We start from the raw sequence: 15,867 nt of genomic DNA, 5'->3' as shown, positions 1-15,867 counted from the left end.
GCTCGGTGCCACCCTGACGACCCCAGTGCGCAGGGCCCACTCTCAGACATCACTTGCTGCGCAGAGCAAGTAGATGGGGAGAGCTCTAATAGAGCCTTGCTGTTTACAGCTGTATTCTTTCACCCGAGGCTGGACCATAACAATGGGTAGGAACCAGCTTTCATGGAGCTTTCTTAGACTTCAGTGGACAGAGACAAACACAAAATATCAATAGTAACTACTGTGCAAATAAAACTCAAGTGGGGGATGGGAGAGAGGGGACCAAGTGCCCGTCACTTAGATGGGTGGTTGGGCCTCAAGCAGAGGACAGCTAGTACAAAAGCTGGAGTACGGAAGCTCTAGAGTAGGAGTGACCTTGGTGTGGTCACAGAAACAGAACAGGCCAGTGTGCCTGCAGCATAGGTGGCAAGAGGGAGAATGGCACAGAATGACATTTGAAGGGTGGACAGAGGCCAGATCATATAGAGCTGTAAAAGCCCAGCAGTAAGTTGTTTGGATTTTCAGTGTGATTGGAAGTCATTAGACTTTGGAGCAAAGAGAAACTACATGTTTTTTAAAAATCGTTCTCTTCTTCCTCTGCTTCCCTTTCCTAATGGTCCAGTCATACAGCCAGGAGGAGGGTAGCACAAGGAAGACACCTACCTTGTGGCACGGGGTGGGAGTAGAGAGCCACAAGGGCCCGGTGTGAGGGTCTCCAAGCCCAGGTGTTGTGAGGAGGATGTCATGTGAGAGGCATGACTCAGAGCCAGGAAGCAGAGCCAAAGCCGGAAGAAGATGTCCATGACGGGGAGCTGACATGGCGTGGTATTAGCACACCCTGGGCAGGGTGAAGAGGATATTCATGTGTGTTGGAGGGGAGCAGGACAGCTCGTGGGTGGCTCAGAATGGGGACTCAGAGCCCAAACAGTGGAGGTTGGCCTGGGGAACCAGGCAGAGATGATGGCAGAGATGGGAGATTGGTTACATATAAAGGGATTGGTCAAGTAGATATAATAAGGAAAATGGGGGCCAGAGAAGGGTGATAAAATATGGAAGCCCAGGGAAATAAAATGAACTCTGCTATTGGACTGGAGTTAGATGCATCAGTATGAATTCATGTTTTTCAATATACAGATGTAGAAATAAATGTATGTGCATATGTATATATGTGATATATAATAAATGAATGTTACAGATAACATGCATATATAGATATACAATAGCTATCCAGAATACTTAAGAACTCCTATAACTCACTGACAAAAAAATAAAACCCAGTTCAAAAGTTGGCAAAGGACATGAACAGACATTTTTCTAAAGATGATATACAAATGGCAAATAAGCGAGTAAAAAGATGTTCACCATCATTAGTCACTAGGGAAATATAGATCAAAACCACAGTGAGTTACCACTTCACAGCCATTAGAATTTTTTTTTTAGTGGAAAATAGCAAGTGTTTGCCATAATATGGAGAAACTGGAACCTGAGTGTATCGCTGGTGGAAACATAAAGTACTATAACCATTGTGGAAAATAGTGGTTTCTCAAAAAGTTAAATATAGAATTACAATAGGATCCTCAGATCCCCTCCTAGAAAGCAGAGATTCAAATACTTATGCTTCAAAGTTCACAGCATCATTATTGACAATAGCCAGAAGGTGGAAGGAAACTGTTCAAGTGTCCATCAACAGATGAATGAATAAACAAAATTGGGTGTGTATATATATTTATATATACATATACACACACACAGTGGAATATTAGTCATAAAGAAGAACGAAATTGTGACACATGCTTCAACATGGATGAACCTTGAAAGCATTATGCTATATAGAATTAATCAGGCACAAAGGGACAAGTATTGTGTGATTCCACTTACATGAGGTACCTAGAATAGCCAAATAAAGAAACTAGATTAGAGTTTCCTAGGGGTTGGGCAGGTGGATGGATAGAAACTTATTATTTTAATGGGTACAGATTCTGTCTGGAATAATGACAAAGTTCTGGAAATAGTGATGATGGTTTTTAAGTTTTGTTGAATGACATTATTTTGTGACATTTCCAAATAAACAGAAATATACTGTGTTCTCAAGATTCAGTGTTATAAAGATGACAGCTTCTCCTCAAGTTATATCTGTAAATTCAATGCCATTCCAATCAAAATCTTAAGTTTTTTTTTTTCTGAAGTTGAGAAGCTGATTCTAAAATTTATATGGGAAATCAAAGGGCCTAAAAATAGCAGAGACAGTTTTAAGACAATGTTTTAAAATAAAAACACAACTGAAAGGACTTAAACCACTGGTATTAGCAGTGACGACAGAGCCACTGTAATCAAGTCAGCATAGTACTGGCCCAAGGAGAAGCAGGCAGGCCATCAGGACGGAACATCTACAGGAAACTTAAAGCACAGGAGTCATTAACATCTCTTAACAAATGTAAAAAGTAGAAGATATACTGACCAAATTCTTTGCTGATAACCCAATAAAATTGTTAATAAATAATATTAATATCACAAAAGATTTTATTTTTATTCACTCAAAATTGTTCCATACATTTTGGCATCTAATATATTGATAAAAAACTAGAAAGTTTATTATCTTAGTGATTTTAAAAAAAAATTTGAGGCTTGAAATTTCTAATTCAATTCTGAAAATATAAAGAAATATTATATTGTAAAAAAAAAGAAATTAACATATGATAAAGTATTATTAAAGTACAGATTCTGTTCAGATTCCACAAAATTTTAGGCTAGTGTCCATTATTTGTTTTCATACCTCATTCAAGATTCCACATTGTATTTAGTTGCATTGAGCAGCTTCAGCTGCATGTAACAGATTCTGGTAAATTCCCATATCATTTTTATTCTGTTACAAATATTTTCTGATTTTCCTTGTTATGGCTTCTTAGGTATACCCATCATTTAAAAGTGGACATTTAATTTCCAAACACATGGAGTTTTTAAAGTGTATTTAGTATTAACTTCTCATTTTTATGTTAATTTCTCATTTAAACACTTTCTTCTCTGCAGTCATGCCTCTGTTTTTTAAGTTTTCTAACTTTATTGAGGCTTTCAATGGCTAAGTCAAAGATCTCCTTTGGTAAATGTCACACTGAACTTGAAAATATGTGGGCTATTAATATCTTTTAATATTGATTTCTAACATAGTTCCACAGTGATGAGAGACAGACTATGATTTCAACACCTTTAGACCTTGAAACTTTCACCTTATTTTATGTCCCTGGATATGTTCCAGTGTCTGCTAGTTTATTGTCTGTGCGAACTTTAAATAGAATGTCTATCCTACTGTTGTATGAAAATTGTATGAATCTTAATTATATTGAATAGATTCATAGTGCTTTTCAGGTCTACTATATCCTGCTTTTTCTGTATATTCTTTCTACTAACTTTTGAGAGTTTGATATCGAAACTCCCAACTAAAAATCTTAATTTGGCTCAAAAAGTAATTGTAATATTTGGGGCACTATGTGTAACTTTGTTCTGTATTTTCCAAGTCTTCTGTAAATGTGTTATCATACTTTCATAGTTTAAAAAATAAAAAAGAGAAAAAAAAAATCAAAACTCTTAAAGGAAATAATTTCCCTCTACAACTATACTGAAGCTACTGAACTCAGAAAAATATATTGCCTGAAGTGCATTTATTATTGAAGAAAGGCTAAAATAAAGTAACTTAGTACTTAGAAAGTAGAAAAATAAAAAAATAAAAAATTTGAGAGTAGGTAATATAGCTAAAACTCATGAAATTCTAAAAGCCAGTTCTTATTTTTAAAAAAAGATTTAAAATTAAAAATCCCTTACTAGCTTGATTGGAGAGCAAAAATATAAGTACCGGGGTGAAAAAGGAACTAACCATAGATGTGGAAGAGATTCTTTTAAAAAAATAAGATAACACACATGTAACCCTAAAGTGACTAAGCATGTATGCCACTCTCTGGAAACTTGATTCAACTGATCCCCGATCCCAATTTTTTGAAATAACCAAGGAATTTGGGGAAACCATTGAAAAATAAGGCAGGAAACCCAGAACCTAAAATGAAAGGACAAATTTAATCATATGAAAGTTTTTAAGATTTTAATTTGGAGAAATTTACTGTATATTTTCAATAAACAAGTGTTATATTGTGGGATATATTTGCTTATGACCAATAAAGGACCAATAACTACAGTAAGCAGAACTCTTACTAACTCTTGAGAAAAAGAGAACCTAAAAAAAGAAAGTAACTCAAGGATAAGAATAGGCAAATCACAGAAAATATCCAAATGGCCAGTAAATACCTGTGAAAAGATGTCCAGCACCTCCCCACCACAGAAATGCACATTAAAATAATAAGATCATCACATTTAAACTTTCAGAGTGATAAAAAGGAAAATGAGTAATAATACTTCCAGCTGATAGAGACACTGAAAAAACAGTACTCTTACACATTACATGTAGAAATGAGAATTAGCGTTAGTGCATTTTTAAAGAAAACAACATAGCATAATTTTAAATGTTTTATCCTTCAACCTAAAAAGTTAAACTCTGGGCACACCTTTATTTTTTAGAAACTAAAAGACAAGTACCTTGGGATATATATATGTACACAAAGATGTTTATTATAAAATTATAGTGGGCAAGATATCCAAACTAGTTGATCAGTCAGGGAATGATGAAGTTTTGGTGTGTCTGTATGTGGACTACATAATACAGCCTTTAAGAGTAGAATTGTTTCTGTTGACTTTAAGGATTTTCATAATTTTCTGTTAGGAAAGCTAGATGCAGAGAACTGTATATACTATAAATATGGAATAAACAGTGCCCTAAACCTTGACCCTATGTATGTGTGCATGTATGGTTATATGTATTTTTTTAATATATGTAATATATATATATATATTATATTTTTTAAAAATTTTGTCCATGTTGAAAGTGTTATTAAACTGTTCCAGTTATATAAAATTGTATGTGCTTTGGGTATACATGCGTAAAGAAGTTAAAGTAGGACCACCAGCTTCTCAGCACAAGGTGGCACCAGTCACGTTGCACTTTGCGTAGACGGTGCCCTCTGGAGTTGTGCAGCGTAGCAGCCTGCAGGAAAAAGTGGTCATGAATTGTCAGTAATGATTGTCTCGGTGTCATTTATGTAATCTTAAAAATAAGATATTTTTACAGTAGTGAATAGGAAGTATGTGTTTTTCCCATAGTAACATTTTATTATTAGTGACATCCAGTCTACTGAACCAAAAAAAACCTGGATCAAGATGTGGAAAACTTGGGTATTGAATTTGAACTAAGTAGCCTGATTTTACTGAGCCTCATTTTTCTCATCTGGTAAATGAAGATCTTACATCCAGCCCTGTCTGTTTCTACCTCTCAGAGCTGTTGGAATAATCAAATGACATACTGGGTATAAAAACACTCTCTTTAATAAATTAGCATTTAAACACAAGGATTATTATCCCCTAAACTAGATGACAAGCCTCTTAGAATAGGAGCTACAGTTAATTCACACCATAGTATCTTGCTCTGTAAATATTTATTGAATGAGTCCCTAAGGACTAGTTATTTGTTAAGTGATTGAGTTTTTTCAAGTTAAGATATTAGAAGTGCTTTGCTAATAAATATTGCAAAGACTCGTAGTGTCTTCCTGCTACCTAGAAGTATAAAGCTTGGAAAATACATCTTGGATTTTTGTTATCAGATCGATGAGGTCCTGAGACAGGAAGACAAAGCCGAAGCCATGTCTGGCCATATTGATCAGTTCCTCATAGCTACGTTCATGCAGTTGAGACTCATCTACAACACGCATATGGCAGACGAGAAACTGGAGAAGGATGAAATCATCAAGTTGTATAGCTGTATCATTGGCAACATGATTTCGGTAAGGCTACCTCTGCAGATCCCGAGTTTCCCTTCAGTCTCTCATCCCACCCAGGTTCTCAAGCCTGAGTCGGTTCTGATGTTCTAGTGAAACGTGGGAAACACATATCATTTGTGGGATTTTTCCGTGTAAGCTGTTGACTGCTTCCACTGGACGCTGGACAACATTCCAGCTCATCTTATTGTGAGGAGACTTACAAACTACCTGAAATTCTGCTTTTTGCCAGTTTCTTCATCAGTCATGGTTGGGCCTTGGTTGGCTTTTACAGAAACTGATTTGTCAGTAATGATTGTCTCAGGGTGTAATTTATGTAATCATAAAAATAAGATCTTTTTACAGTTGTGAATAGGAAGTATGTGTTCACATTAAAAATACTTTTTATAAGAGTAGGAAGCATGCCAATTAATTTTCACTATTACTGGAGGTTTGGGAGAGTAGTGATCTTTATTTTTTTCCTAGTACTCTGAATTTTTTTTCCATTTATTTTTATTAATTGGAGGTTAATTACTGTACAATATTGTAGTGGATTTTGCCATACATTGACATGAATCAGCCATGGATTTACATGTGTTCCCCATCCTGATCCCCCCTCCTGCCTCCCTCTTGAATTTTTATAAATACAGTATAATCGTTTATTAGACTATGCTGCCCATGTTTCTCTTCCTCACTGTGTATGTTGAGTTTCACGCCTCTCTAACAGAATTATCATTGGATAGCTGTTTCAGATAGAAAGCCTCGCCCGGGAGGCCTCCACTGGAGTTTTGAAAGACCTGATGCATGGCCTCATCACCTTAATGCTGGATTCTCGAATTGAAGATCTGGAGGAAGGGCAGCAGGTGATCCGCTCTGTGAACCTCTTGGTGGTGAAAGTTCTGGAGAAGTCAGACCAGACCAACATCCTGAGGTATATTTGTACTATGAGCATTAGAGTCTGGAACAGCCTCTCTTGTCTACACATAGAAACCAAAAGGTACTAGATCAGTTGTAAGTTTAGGTTTGTCTGATAAATTATTACTCTTCTCTTCCTCAAGAACCAGTTATTCCAACCTGAGACAGCAGTTATAGTAAGTAACAACTCAAGAAGCCAGCCAGTATTACGAGTTTTCTAGAACAGGACCATGGAATTTGTCAGTTACCTCCTCTTTGGTATACATTTCATTTCATGTACATTCCTTTCTTAACTACCAGTAACAATGAGAAATAGCTACAAGCTTTACCGTTTACCAACTGGTAACTTACTAAGCTTCAGTGATGTTTATTTTCTTAATGACTGAGTAATCAAGGACAGTTCCTGATGCATGAGCTCTTCATTTCTCGGGTGGATAGAGACTGCTTACACTTGGCCTTTCAGTTACTGACTTTAGTTGGAATGCAGGCTTGAAACTTACTAATGCTGTTGTGTTGGGTTTGTTTTCTAGTGCCCTTCTTGTTTTGCTGCAAGACAGCCTCCTAGCAACAGCCAGTTCTCCCAAATTCTCAGAGCTTGTTATGAAGGTGAAGTTGACATAATTTGATCTCTTTTCTTTTAAAGTGTAGGGAAAGAGGATTGAAAGTAAGTCAGCCAGGCACACCTGAATAATACAGTTGTTCTCCATTTTTCCTTTCCTTCTGTACCCCCAGTTCAGGCCTAAAAAAATTCCTGGTCTCAAACAGTGAAAAGATAGAACTATTTTGTGAATATCTTGTTTTCCTAGAATCTAAAGGCAAGAAGTTTGATGAGACAAATTTCATTTCTCATGGGGGGAAAAATATGTATAGACTTATGTTTTGGTCTCTTTTTGAAAAACTGCAGATGAACATATCTGTAACATTATAATACTGTTACTGCACTGTCATAGTGTAAAATATTTTTGTTTCCTCAGAGTAGATTTGATTAGGTAATATGAACTACTCTCAGGAGTCAAACAAACCCAGGACAGAATTTCCTCATTTACTTACTGTTTAAGGCCCCATCTCTAGGGTGTGGGAGAGGAACGAAGGTGGGTGACTTGTCACACTTCACCCGGTCACGTGGGTGAAGCAGATGATACTGTTCACGTTAGCCGCTGAACTCGAAGGTTCGTGAGGTGCCACTTTCATATCCCTGACCATCCTTTAGAGGTGATCCCAGAGCTTAGGGAAAACAGTGGTGACAGAGATCATCCTCATTCTTCGGTGACTCCGTCTGACTTTCGTTTCCTTTTTAAATAGTGTCTCTGGAGGATGGTTCGACTGCTGCCTGATACCATCAACAGCATTAATCTGGACAGAATTCTCCTGGACATACACATTTTCATGAAGGTCTTCCCCAAAGAAAAGCTCAAGCAATGCAAAAGTGAATTTCCCATAAGGACCCTAAAAACGCTGCTGCACACTCTATGCAAACTAAAAGGGCCCAAGGTGAGTGAGAACAGCAACCATTCCCGTGGTAGCTTGAGAGAACATCACGGATGTGGGACCGCTGCCATTCAACGCACACGTCTGTCCCTAGATTCTAGACCACCTGACTATGATTGACAACAAGAACGAGTCAGAGCTGGAGGCCCACCTCTGCCGGATGATGAAGCACAGCATGGAGCAGAGCGGGAGCAAGTCTGACAAGGAAACAGAGAAGGGAGCCTCTCGGATTGTGAGTGTCCTGACTTGAAAGACTGAGAGCAGTGGTCTTGCCAAAGGGATGAGTCACCGGAGCCTGTCTTTCTTAGGGCCTAAGGTGAAGGCTCAGGGATTAGTCCAATCACCTTGAAGTTTTCAAATATAAACTCTAACCTTGTGCTTTTTGTCCCTAAGAAAAGTTTCTGTGTCCATGCCTAAGGCATCTGTGTCTCTAGATAAATTTAGGGAGGGACTTTCCTCCCTAAGTTTAGTTGAAAACCTGAGACTTGTTACCGTTTCTGCTGCAGCCTCTGCAGCTCTGCGGCTTCTGTTATCTGCAACATACAAGGAAGGGCTGAAGTTTGAGATAAGATTTTCAGTTCTTATCCAACCACTGGTTCCTACCTAATAACTCAGATCTAACCAATGGTTCCTTCCTTGTGTCTTTAGGATGAAAAATCATCAAAGGCCAAAGTAAATGATTTCTTAGCTGAGATTTTTAAGAAGATTGGCTCTAAAGAGAACACTAAAGAGGTGAGAGGGAAAAGGTTGACCCAGATGGGGATCTGCTTTATGGAAGAGTCACTAACATCTGTCTCCACCTCCTTTTCCTTGTTGACCAGGGCCTAGCAGAGTTATATGAGTACAAGAAGAAATATTCAGATGCTGACATTGAACCGTTTCTGAAAAACTCCTCCCAGTTTTTCCAGAGCTATGTTGAGAGAGGCCTTCGGGTGATTGAGATGGAGAGAGAGGGTAAAGGCCGTCTTCCGTCCTCAGCAGGTACGGTGACTCCAGGAAAAGCTCAGAATCGCCCCCGCCTCGGCCACTAGGGCTTCCGCCGGGCTTACGTTTCTGTCCATGCCTCTCAGTCTTAACGGCCACAGTGAGGCAGAGTGGCAGCTCTCACTCAGCCTCGATCCGTGTCAGGGTCTGGCATCGGCCGCGCTCTCTGTCCCTGGAAACGGCCTCTCCCGGGCCCTGGGCCTCCACGATCTCGGTCCCCTCCCCCTCACTGCTGCCCCCAGGGCGCTCCAGCTCTTAATGTTGGTGTCGCCCTGGGTTCTCACCCTCACCCCCTTAACTTCTTCTCCCAGCACTTTAAATACAGTTTCTGTGCCAGCAAAGCCCAGTTTTCTCTGTTGTCCAGCTCAGCTCTCCTCCCTGCTCCCAGCTGAGAGACCGTGCCTGACATCAAACACCAAGTTGCTGGTAGTCCCCAAAACCTGCTCCAGTTGCGTTCCTCTCCATCTTGCTGGATGGCAACTTTGTCCTTCCGGTTTGCTCAGCCCCCAGCTTTTGAGTTTTCTCTTCCTGTCAGGGAATCCTTTTGAGGGACTTGTCGTGTGGTCCAGTGGTTAAGACTCCATACTTGCAGCGCAGGGGGTGCAGGTTCAGTCCCTGATTGGGGCACTAAGAGCCCACTTGCCTTGCCTACAGCCAAGGAAAGAAACAGAGAGAGCTTTCTGACTTCCCTTGCCAGACACACAGAGGATCCACCCACACTGGTGACCTTCCCCGCCACCCCCAGTTCTGTTCCCATCTCCCATGGTCACGTCCCCCGCAGAGCATCTAAACAGGCTCCTCAAGCGTTTTCCACAGGCTCTCCCTTTCATTCAGCAGAGCAGAAAGCCTTACACGAAAGGTCTGTGCAGTCTGACATGATGTGGCCTCCTGATCCCTTTAGAACTGTCTCCCTCCTGCTACCCTCTCTTGACTTCGGTTCCACTGCGGCTTCACCAGCCCCCTCCCCGTTCCTGGGACACGCCAGGCACACCCCTTAAGGCCTCTGCACTGGCTCCTCTTGCCTTTAGATTGCTCTTCTCCACGGCAGTCCTGTTTCCTCCTCCTGATCGGCGTCACCCAGGGGGGCCTCACTTACAACTCGCAACCTGCCCCTCACTCCCCCTAGTACTTTACCTCCCGTGACACACCATAGAACATCTTGTTCATTAGATTGACTGATTGATGTTTGTTTCTGCTAAAATCTAAAATTCACAGGGGTAAAGATTTCTATCCTCCTTGTTGCTTGGCACATAACAGCACTCAGTAGCACTTTGAATGTATATGGGTGAGGCCCGTCCTGCTGTTAAGCTGGAACGTTACTGACCGCACAGTGAGAAAGCCTGTATTAGAGAATGACTGCTCAAGGATCTAGAGACAAAAGGAAGACTTCGGAGGTATCAGTGACAAAAAATAGCTGTCCAGAGGCTTAAACCCAAACAAGGCCCAACTGCTGCAGGCCGCTCACCAGGCAGAGCCCTCTCAGTGGTCCTGTATTTAGTTCTTTCCAGGTGCAGGGACGCTCACCTACTCTTAGCCCGAGACTCTGTGCCTGTGAAACTATCCTTCCGCGCGTCTCCGTTCTGGTCGGGGTCCCTCTCACCACGTACCTTTCTAGGCTGCACTGTCCCTTATCTTCTCTTGTTTCTTGTTGTTTTGTTGTTACTGGGTTTTTTGGTTTGTTTTTGCTTTCCCGATAGTTGGTCTTGTCTTTAAACCCTGTAAGTTACGCCTCTCCACGACCCAGAGTCCCTTCTGGAAGCGCAGTGAGCGGTGTCAAAGGCCACATGCGGGCGTTCCTAGTTGAGGTCATCGGGACAGGGCCTCCGTCTCTTATGTCCAGAGTCCTTTCTGAGGAAGCTAAATGTTTGCAACGCAGGCATGTGACCCCACCGGTAACTGAATGCCTGAAAGTGCTCAGGCTTCCTGCATCGCTGCGTTCTTCTTCACTTTTCACCCTCTCAGAGTATTCTCATCTGTACGTGAGAGGATCCCTTTTTGTCAGGAGTAGCCTGTTTTACTTTCTTCTGTTTACCGTAGAGGGTTTTCTTCCCAGTGCTCTTGGCTTATGTGATGCCTTTTCATTGATATCAAATTGGATATTTTAAATGCTTGCATTTTGTGGTGGTTCTGCTCAGAAACTTAGAACTATGATAGATTTTGTTTTGGTTTGATTTGGCTCTGGTTTTCCCCACTCCTCCCAGAATATTGATCTCGATGCTCCAGCTCCTGCTCCTCCTCTTTGGACACCTGTTTCCTCCTCTTCCTCCTGAGCTCCTTGCTGTCCTCCCTGGTTGGAATAAAAGTGTTCCCCTGGGTATCACCTGGTCGAAATCAAGTCTGATTCTTGAAAGTATTTAAAGTCCTTTAGACTCCTCACTTGGGCACTTAGCATTTACTCGGAGTGGCTCAGGCACTTTGGATTGCCCAGTTCAGCCAGGGGTGACAGGGTAAACCCCTGCAGAGCTCAGACGGCAGCGGGAGGGCCCAGCGCAACACGCAGTGCCCTTCGGGGGCTTCCCTGGTGGTCCAGCGGTTAAGGCTCCTTACTTCCATTGCAGGGAGTGTGGGTTCAACCCCTGTTCAGGGAACTAGATCCCACATGCCACAGGATGAGGCCAAAAAAAAAAAATTCAGTGCTTTTCTCTTAGCAGTTTTGGAAATTCTCATTAAGTATATCTTATATATTTCAGAGTACCTTTTATCACCAATGCCAGGTAATCATCAGGTAGAATGGTGATAATCAAGGCCCAAATTGTTCCCTTCAGTGGGAGATCTAACAAGGGCAGTCAGGGCAGGGGGTATATATCTGAATACTCCTTCTACGTTTCCCCCTTAGGCATCTCCCCTCAGATGGAGGTCACGTGTGTGCCCACCACTACAAGCACAGTGTCCTCCTTAGGTAACACAAATGGAGAAGAGGTGGGACCGTCTGTCTATCTAGAGAGACTGAAAATTCTCCGACAGCGATGCGGTCTGGACAATACAAAGGTACTGCTAGTCTCCTTCCGTGTGGGGCAGGGAGGGTGATGACCAGCAGGCTGGCCAGAGAGGCCGAGACCCAGCCTCGGAGGGTATTGCCCTGAGGTCAGGCCCACCCTGCCTGACAGCATCTCTCCTCCTCTCAACAGCAGGATGACCGGCCCCCGCTGAGCTCTTTGCTCTCCAAACCGGCAGTTCCCACGGTGGCCTCCTCCACAGACATGCTGCATAGCAAGCTCTCCCAGCTCCGCGAGTCGCGGGAGCAGCACCAGCACTTGGACCCGGACCCCAGCCAGACCCACCCCACAGGCCCCGTGACCTCCTCCCCCTCCACAGCCAACATCGACGACTTGAAAAAAAGACTGGAGAGAATAAAGAGCAGTCGCAAATGAAGCCGCCCCACTGCCGGCGCCCTGCCGCGTTAGTTGACTAAACTAGGAGTCCTCATAGTTCAGGCGGCCTCGGCAGGCCGAGTGTACACAGACTGGTTGTGTGTATCATACTGTGGGCCTGGGGGAGGAGTCGTCGTGGCACGAGTCTTTTGCACATCGTCCGCTTCTCTCCGCCAGCATCCTGCCTCTCTAGAAGACTGTCTGTGTCTTAGTTTAGTGTACAGACCTGTAAACAGCGGGCCTCCTCTCAGCTCAGACTAGTTTCCATATCCTTTTTCTTTTTAATTGCTCATTTGTAAAGTTGTCCTAATCTTTCCTAGCTTTTAACTATTAGAAACTCTTGACTAGTTTTCCTTTGAGTTTGTGAGCTCTTCTCCTTGTAGCCCTGAAGGGTCACTGTATTCTGTATGAATGCATGGCATGATACAACTAATTTAAGAGTCTTTTATAAATAAAGTTTGCATTAACTATAACTGTGTTCCAAGATGCTCCTGTCGGGGAGTGTTGGGCAGCTCTCCATTGCCGGTTCTTGAGACCTGCTAGGTGCTCAGCCAGTTAGAGAAAGGGTCATCATCGCTGCTGATGGAGCTCTGCGTTTTCTTGGCCCACAGGCTTGATGCTGTCTTTCTCTCCTTTGGAATAAGAGGAACTCAACTCTCCTGCTTTCCACGTGCAGCTCCTAGGGGAGCAAAGAAATCTTTCTTCCTTGTTTTGAGATTTTTGGTCGCGACTTCCATCACATCATCACCATGCTTCCAAGGAGCTCTCAGGTCTCCTACCACCTTGCCGCTCAGGCGCATGTGACCTCGTGCCCAGGGGTCAGCTGGGCTGCCGCGGCCGTCACACCACAACTAGACTCGGTCATCTTACTAAAGGGAGACGGAGAGCACAGGGGCTTCCTGCCTGGTTAGCCGAGTCTCTGGATCTAGACGGACAGTTGCTTCACACTCTGTCTCAGTAAAGACTAGAAATAGGGCTTCCCTGGTGGTCCAGTGGCTAAGACTCCGCAGTTCCAAGGTGTCCAGGTTCTATCCCTGGTCAGGGAACTAGATTCCTCATGCCACAACTAAAAATACAACTAGCCACAACTAAGACCTGATAGTCAAATAAATCATGTTTTTTTAAAAAAAGCTAGAAATAAACTGAGGATTCACCTCTGCAGCACATTCCACAAGGCCCCCTTCCACAGTCAGAAAACATTTAAGTCAAAGGAACCTTTCTACACACCTCTTACTTAACTGGTGTTCAAGAAATGAAAGGGTGATGAGAAATTAATCTTCTGTTGATTCTAGTCATGATTTTCAGATGGTCCACATGCTGCCTGAAACAAAAAATTAAATTTGCCTCTCCCTTCTATTGGGAATATATATAGAAGCAAGCCTTTCGCTGAAAGGGACAGAGGAGAAGGAACGTATTTAGAAAGAATGGCTGTGCTTGGATCCTGAACTAACACAGCTAATTTGAAAAACCAAAGTGGCCATCAGTCTTGTGAGAAGGTGCGCCCTTGTTTAAAAAGCAGATTTGGGGTACTACAATTAACCTGATGCCATCCCCCTGCTCTGGGTTAAAGCTCTGGGCTGCCAAGATCCTGCACACTCACCGAGTTTCCAGTTTATATCCTACTTTCTGGTCAACTGGAACCTAAGAATGAGGAACTCAGTCCTAATTCTTCCTTGATGTGATTTTAAAAAGGAGAATGGGAAAAGAGGAGAGGAAGGGGAGAGGTGGGTAAAGATACCTACCTTAGGTCCCCTCCAGCTTTAAACCATGAAGTCTAAAGACCTTAGCTCCTAGGCCCAGAAGGTGACCACCCATGCTCCACCCTGCTCTGAGCCTGGAGTTGAGAATTCCGTGTCCTACAGGCGGTTGCCGAGAGATCAGCGTCTCACAGCAGAGGCAACTCCCTGCCACACATATCACAGGCTATAGTGCCCGCTTCCCTGAGTCATACATGCACCCAACAGGAAGAGCAACACGCCGAGCTCAGCTAGAAACTAGAGCCACACAGAAGGGCGACGACGTGTCAGAGCTCCGCGCCGTCCAACCACCGCCCTCCAACCACGGCACACCGAAGCATGTGCCTTGAAAAGACACCTTCACGGTTCTGTGGCTCTTAGGAGTCCAAACCCTTTCAGAATCCACTTCCACAACTTCTTGTTCCCATTTCTTAGGAAAACAAATTACTCAAGTCTGATAACCACTGTGGGAGTGGAAATTCCAGGCAGCAACAACCCCACCACTGGGCTATTTCAGGGGCCAGAGAGGGAAGTGGCCGAGGAACTTTCACCACACCAGGCAGCAGGCAGAACAAGGGCAGCGGTGACCCACGGAGAGCGGACCAGGTGCCAGACGCTTTGCTGAGTGCACAACAGCCACCTTTAGCCCTCAAAGCCTTACTAGGTAAGCGACGTCATTCTATACATCTTACGCACAAGGGGACCGAGGCTTGGGAGGGCAAGTGACTTAACCATGGTTATCCCCTTTTTTTTTTAGCTTAAAGAATCCTAGTTCCCTGACCAGGGATCAAACCTGGGCCCCAGCATTGGAAGCACAGAGTCCTACCCACAGGACCACCAGGAAATTTCCATGATTATCCTTTTTAAGGCTGACGCCCAAACATGGGCTTCCCAGGTGGCTCAGATGGTAAAAAATCTGCCAGCAGTGCAGGACACGCGGGTTTGATCCCTAGGTTGAGAAGATCCCCTGGAGAAGGGAATGGCTACCCACTACAGTATTCTTGCCTGGAGAATTCCACAGACAGAGGAGCCTGGTGGGCTACAGTCCACGGGGTCGCAAAGAGTCGGACACGACTGAGCAACTAACACCTTCAGGCAGTCTGATGCTAGGGCCCCTACTCCAATCTGCTATCCCACAACCCTTTAGAGTGAAGACACTTAAAATACTGAGCCTTTGGGGGCGTAGATCTGATATTTTAATAATCTGTGCTCAGTCACATCCGACTCTTTGCAGCCCCACAAAGTAGCCAGTTGAATTTCCCAGGCAAGAATACTGGAGAAGGGTACTCCAGGGGATCTTCCCAACCCAGGGATCGAACTCCCCCTCCCCTGCCTCTTGGCTCTCCTGCATTTATTGGCAGGTGGATTCTTTACCTCTAGCACCACCTGGGAAGTCCCTTAATGACATTAGATGGATGTGACTACTCACCCCTCACTAGCCTGCCCTCCTCCAGCCTCTTCTCTGGAGGCTTGTCCCAGGACAAGCTCTTCACAGTCCAGCACAGGCTTCAATATCTCCTATATTTCAAGTCAGACTTTGAC

At 43.3% G+C, this 15,867-nt stretch overlaps 1 protein-coding gene and 1 long non-coding RNA gene across 6 annotated transcripts in view; one reads left to right on the top strand and one right to left on the bottom strand.

Annotated features, from left to right (window-relative positions):
• CKAP5 (cytoskeleton associated protein 5) overlaps positions 1 to 13,062 on the top strand; it is a 97,176-nt gene extending 84,114 nt beyond the window's left edge. For 3 of the 4 annotated variants that reach the window (XM_043481851.1, XM_043481853.1, XM_043481852.1), the window contains 9 exons: positions 5,679 to 5,858; positions 6,575 to 6,762; positions 7,277 to 7,352; positions 8,049 to 8,237; positions 8,329 to 8,466; positions 8,883 to 8,966; positions 9,056 to 9,215; positions 12,055 to 12,206; positions 12,347 to 13,062. In XM_043481851.1, coding sequence (XP_043337786.1) covers positions 5,679 to 5,858; positions 6,575 to 6,762; positions 7,277 to 7,352; positions 8,049 to 8,237; positions 8,329 to 8,466; positions 8,883 to 8,966; positions 9,056 to 9,215; positions 12,055 to 12,206; positions 12,347 to 12,589 — 1,410 coding nt within the window. In that variant the 3' untranslated portion in view covers positions 12,590 to 13,062. The remainder of the gene's footprint in view (positions 1 to 5,678; positions 5,859 to 6,574; positions 6,763 to 7,276; positions 7,353 to 8,048; positions 8,238 to 8,328; positions 8,467 to 8,882; positions 8,967 to 9,055; positions 9,216 to 12,054; positions 12,207 to 12,346) is intronic. The other variant, XM_043481854.1, reaches the window with a different exon arrangement.
• On the bottom strand, positions 4,026 to 15,643 carry LOC122449816. 2 transcript variants are annotated; one of them, XR_006272031.1, is made up of 2 exons: positions 13,817 to 15,643; positions 4,026 to 9,866 (listed from the first exon to the last, which is right to left on the bottom strand). It is a non-coding gene; the product is annotated as an uncharacterized LOC122449816 (long non-coding RNA). The 2 variants fall into 2 exon arrangements; XR_006272032.1 differs by lacking the exon at positions 13,817 to 15,643 and adding an exon at positions 10,826 to 12,055.
• Between the last annotated feature and the right edge of the window lie 224 nt (positions 15,644 to 15,867).

This window comes from Cervus canadensis, chromosome 11 (genome assembly GCF_019320065.1).
Source record: "Cervus canadensis isolate Bull #8, Minnesota chromosome 11, ASM1932006v1, whole genome shotgun sequence".
Lineage (NCBI taxonomy): Eukaryota > Metazoa > Chordata > Mammalia > Artiodactyla > Cervidae > Cervus > Cervus canadensis.
The sequence above is the reverse complement of the archived record's forward strand: the minus strand, read 5'-3'. Positions and strand labels throughout refer to the sequence as shown.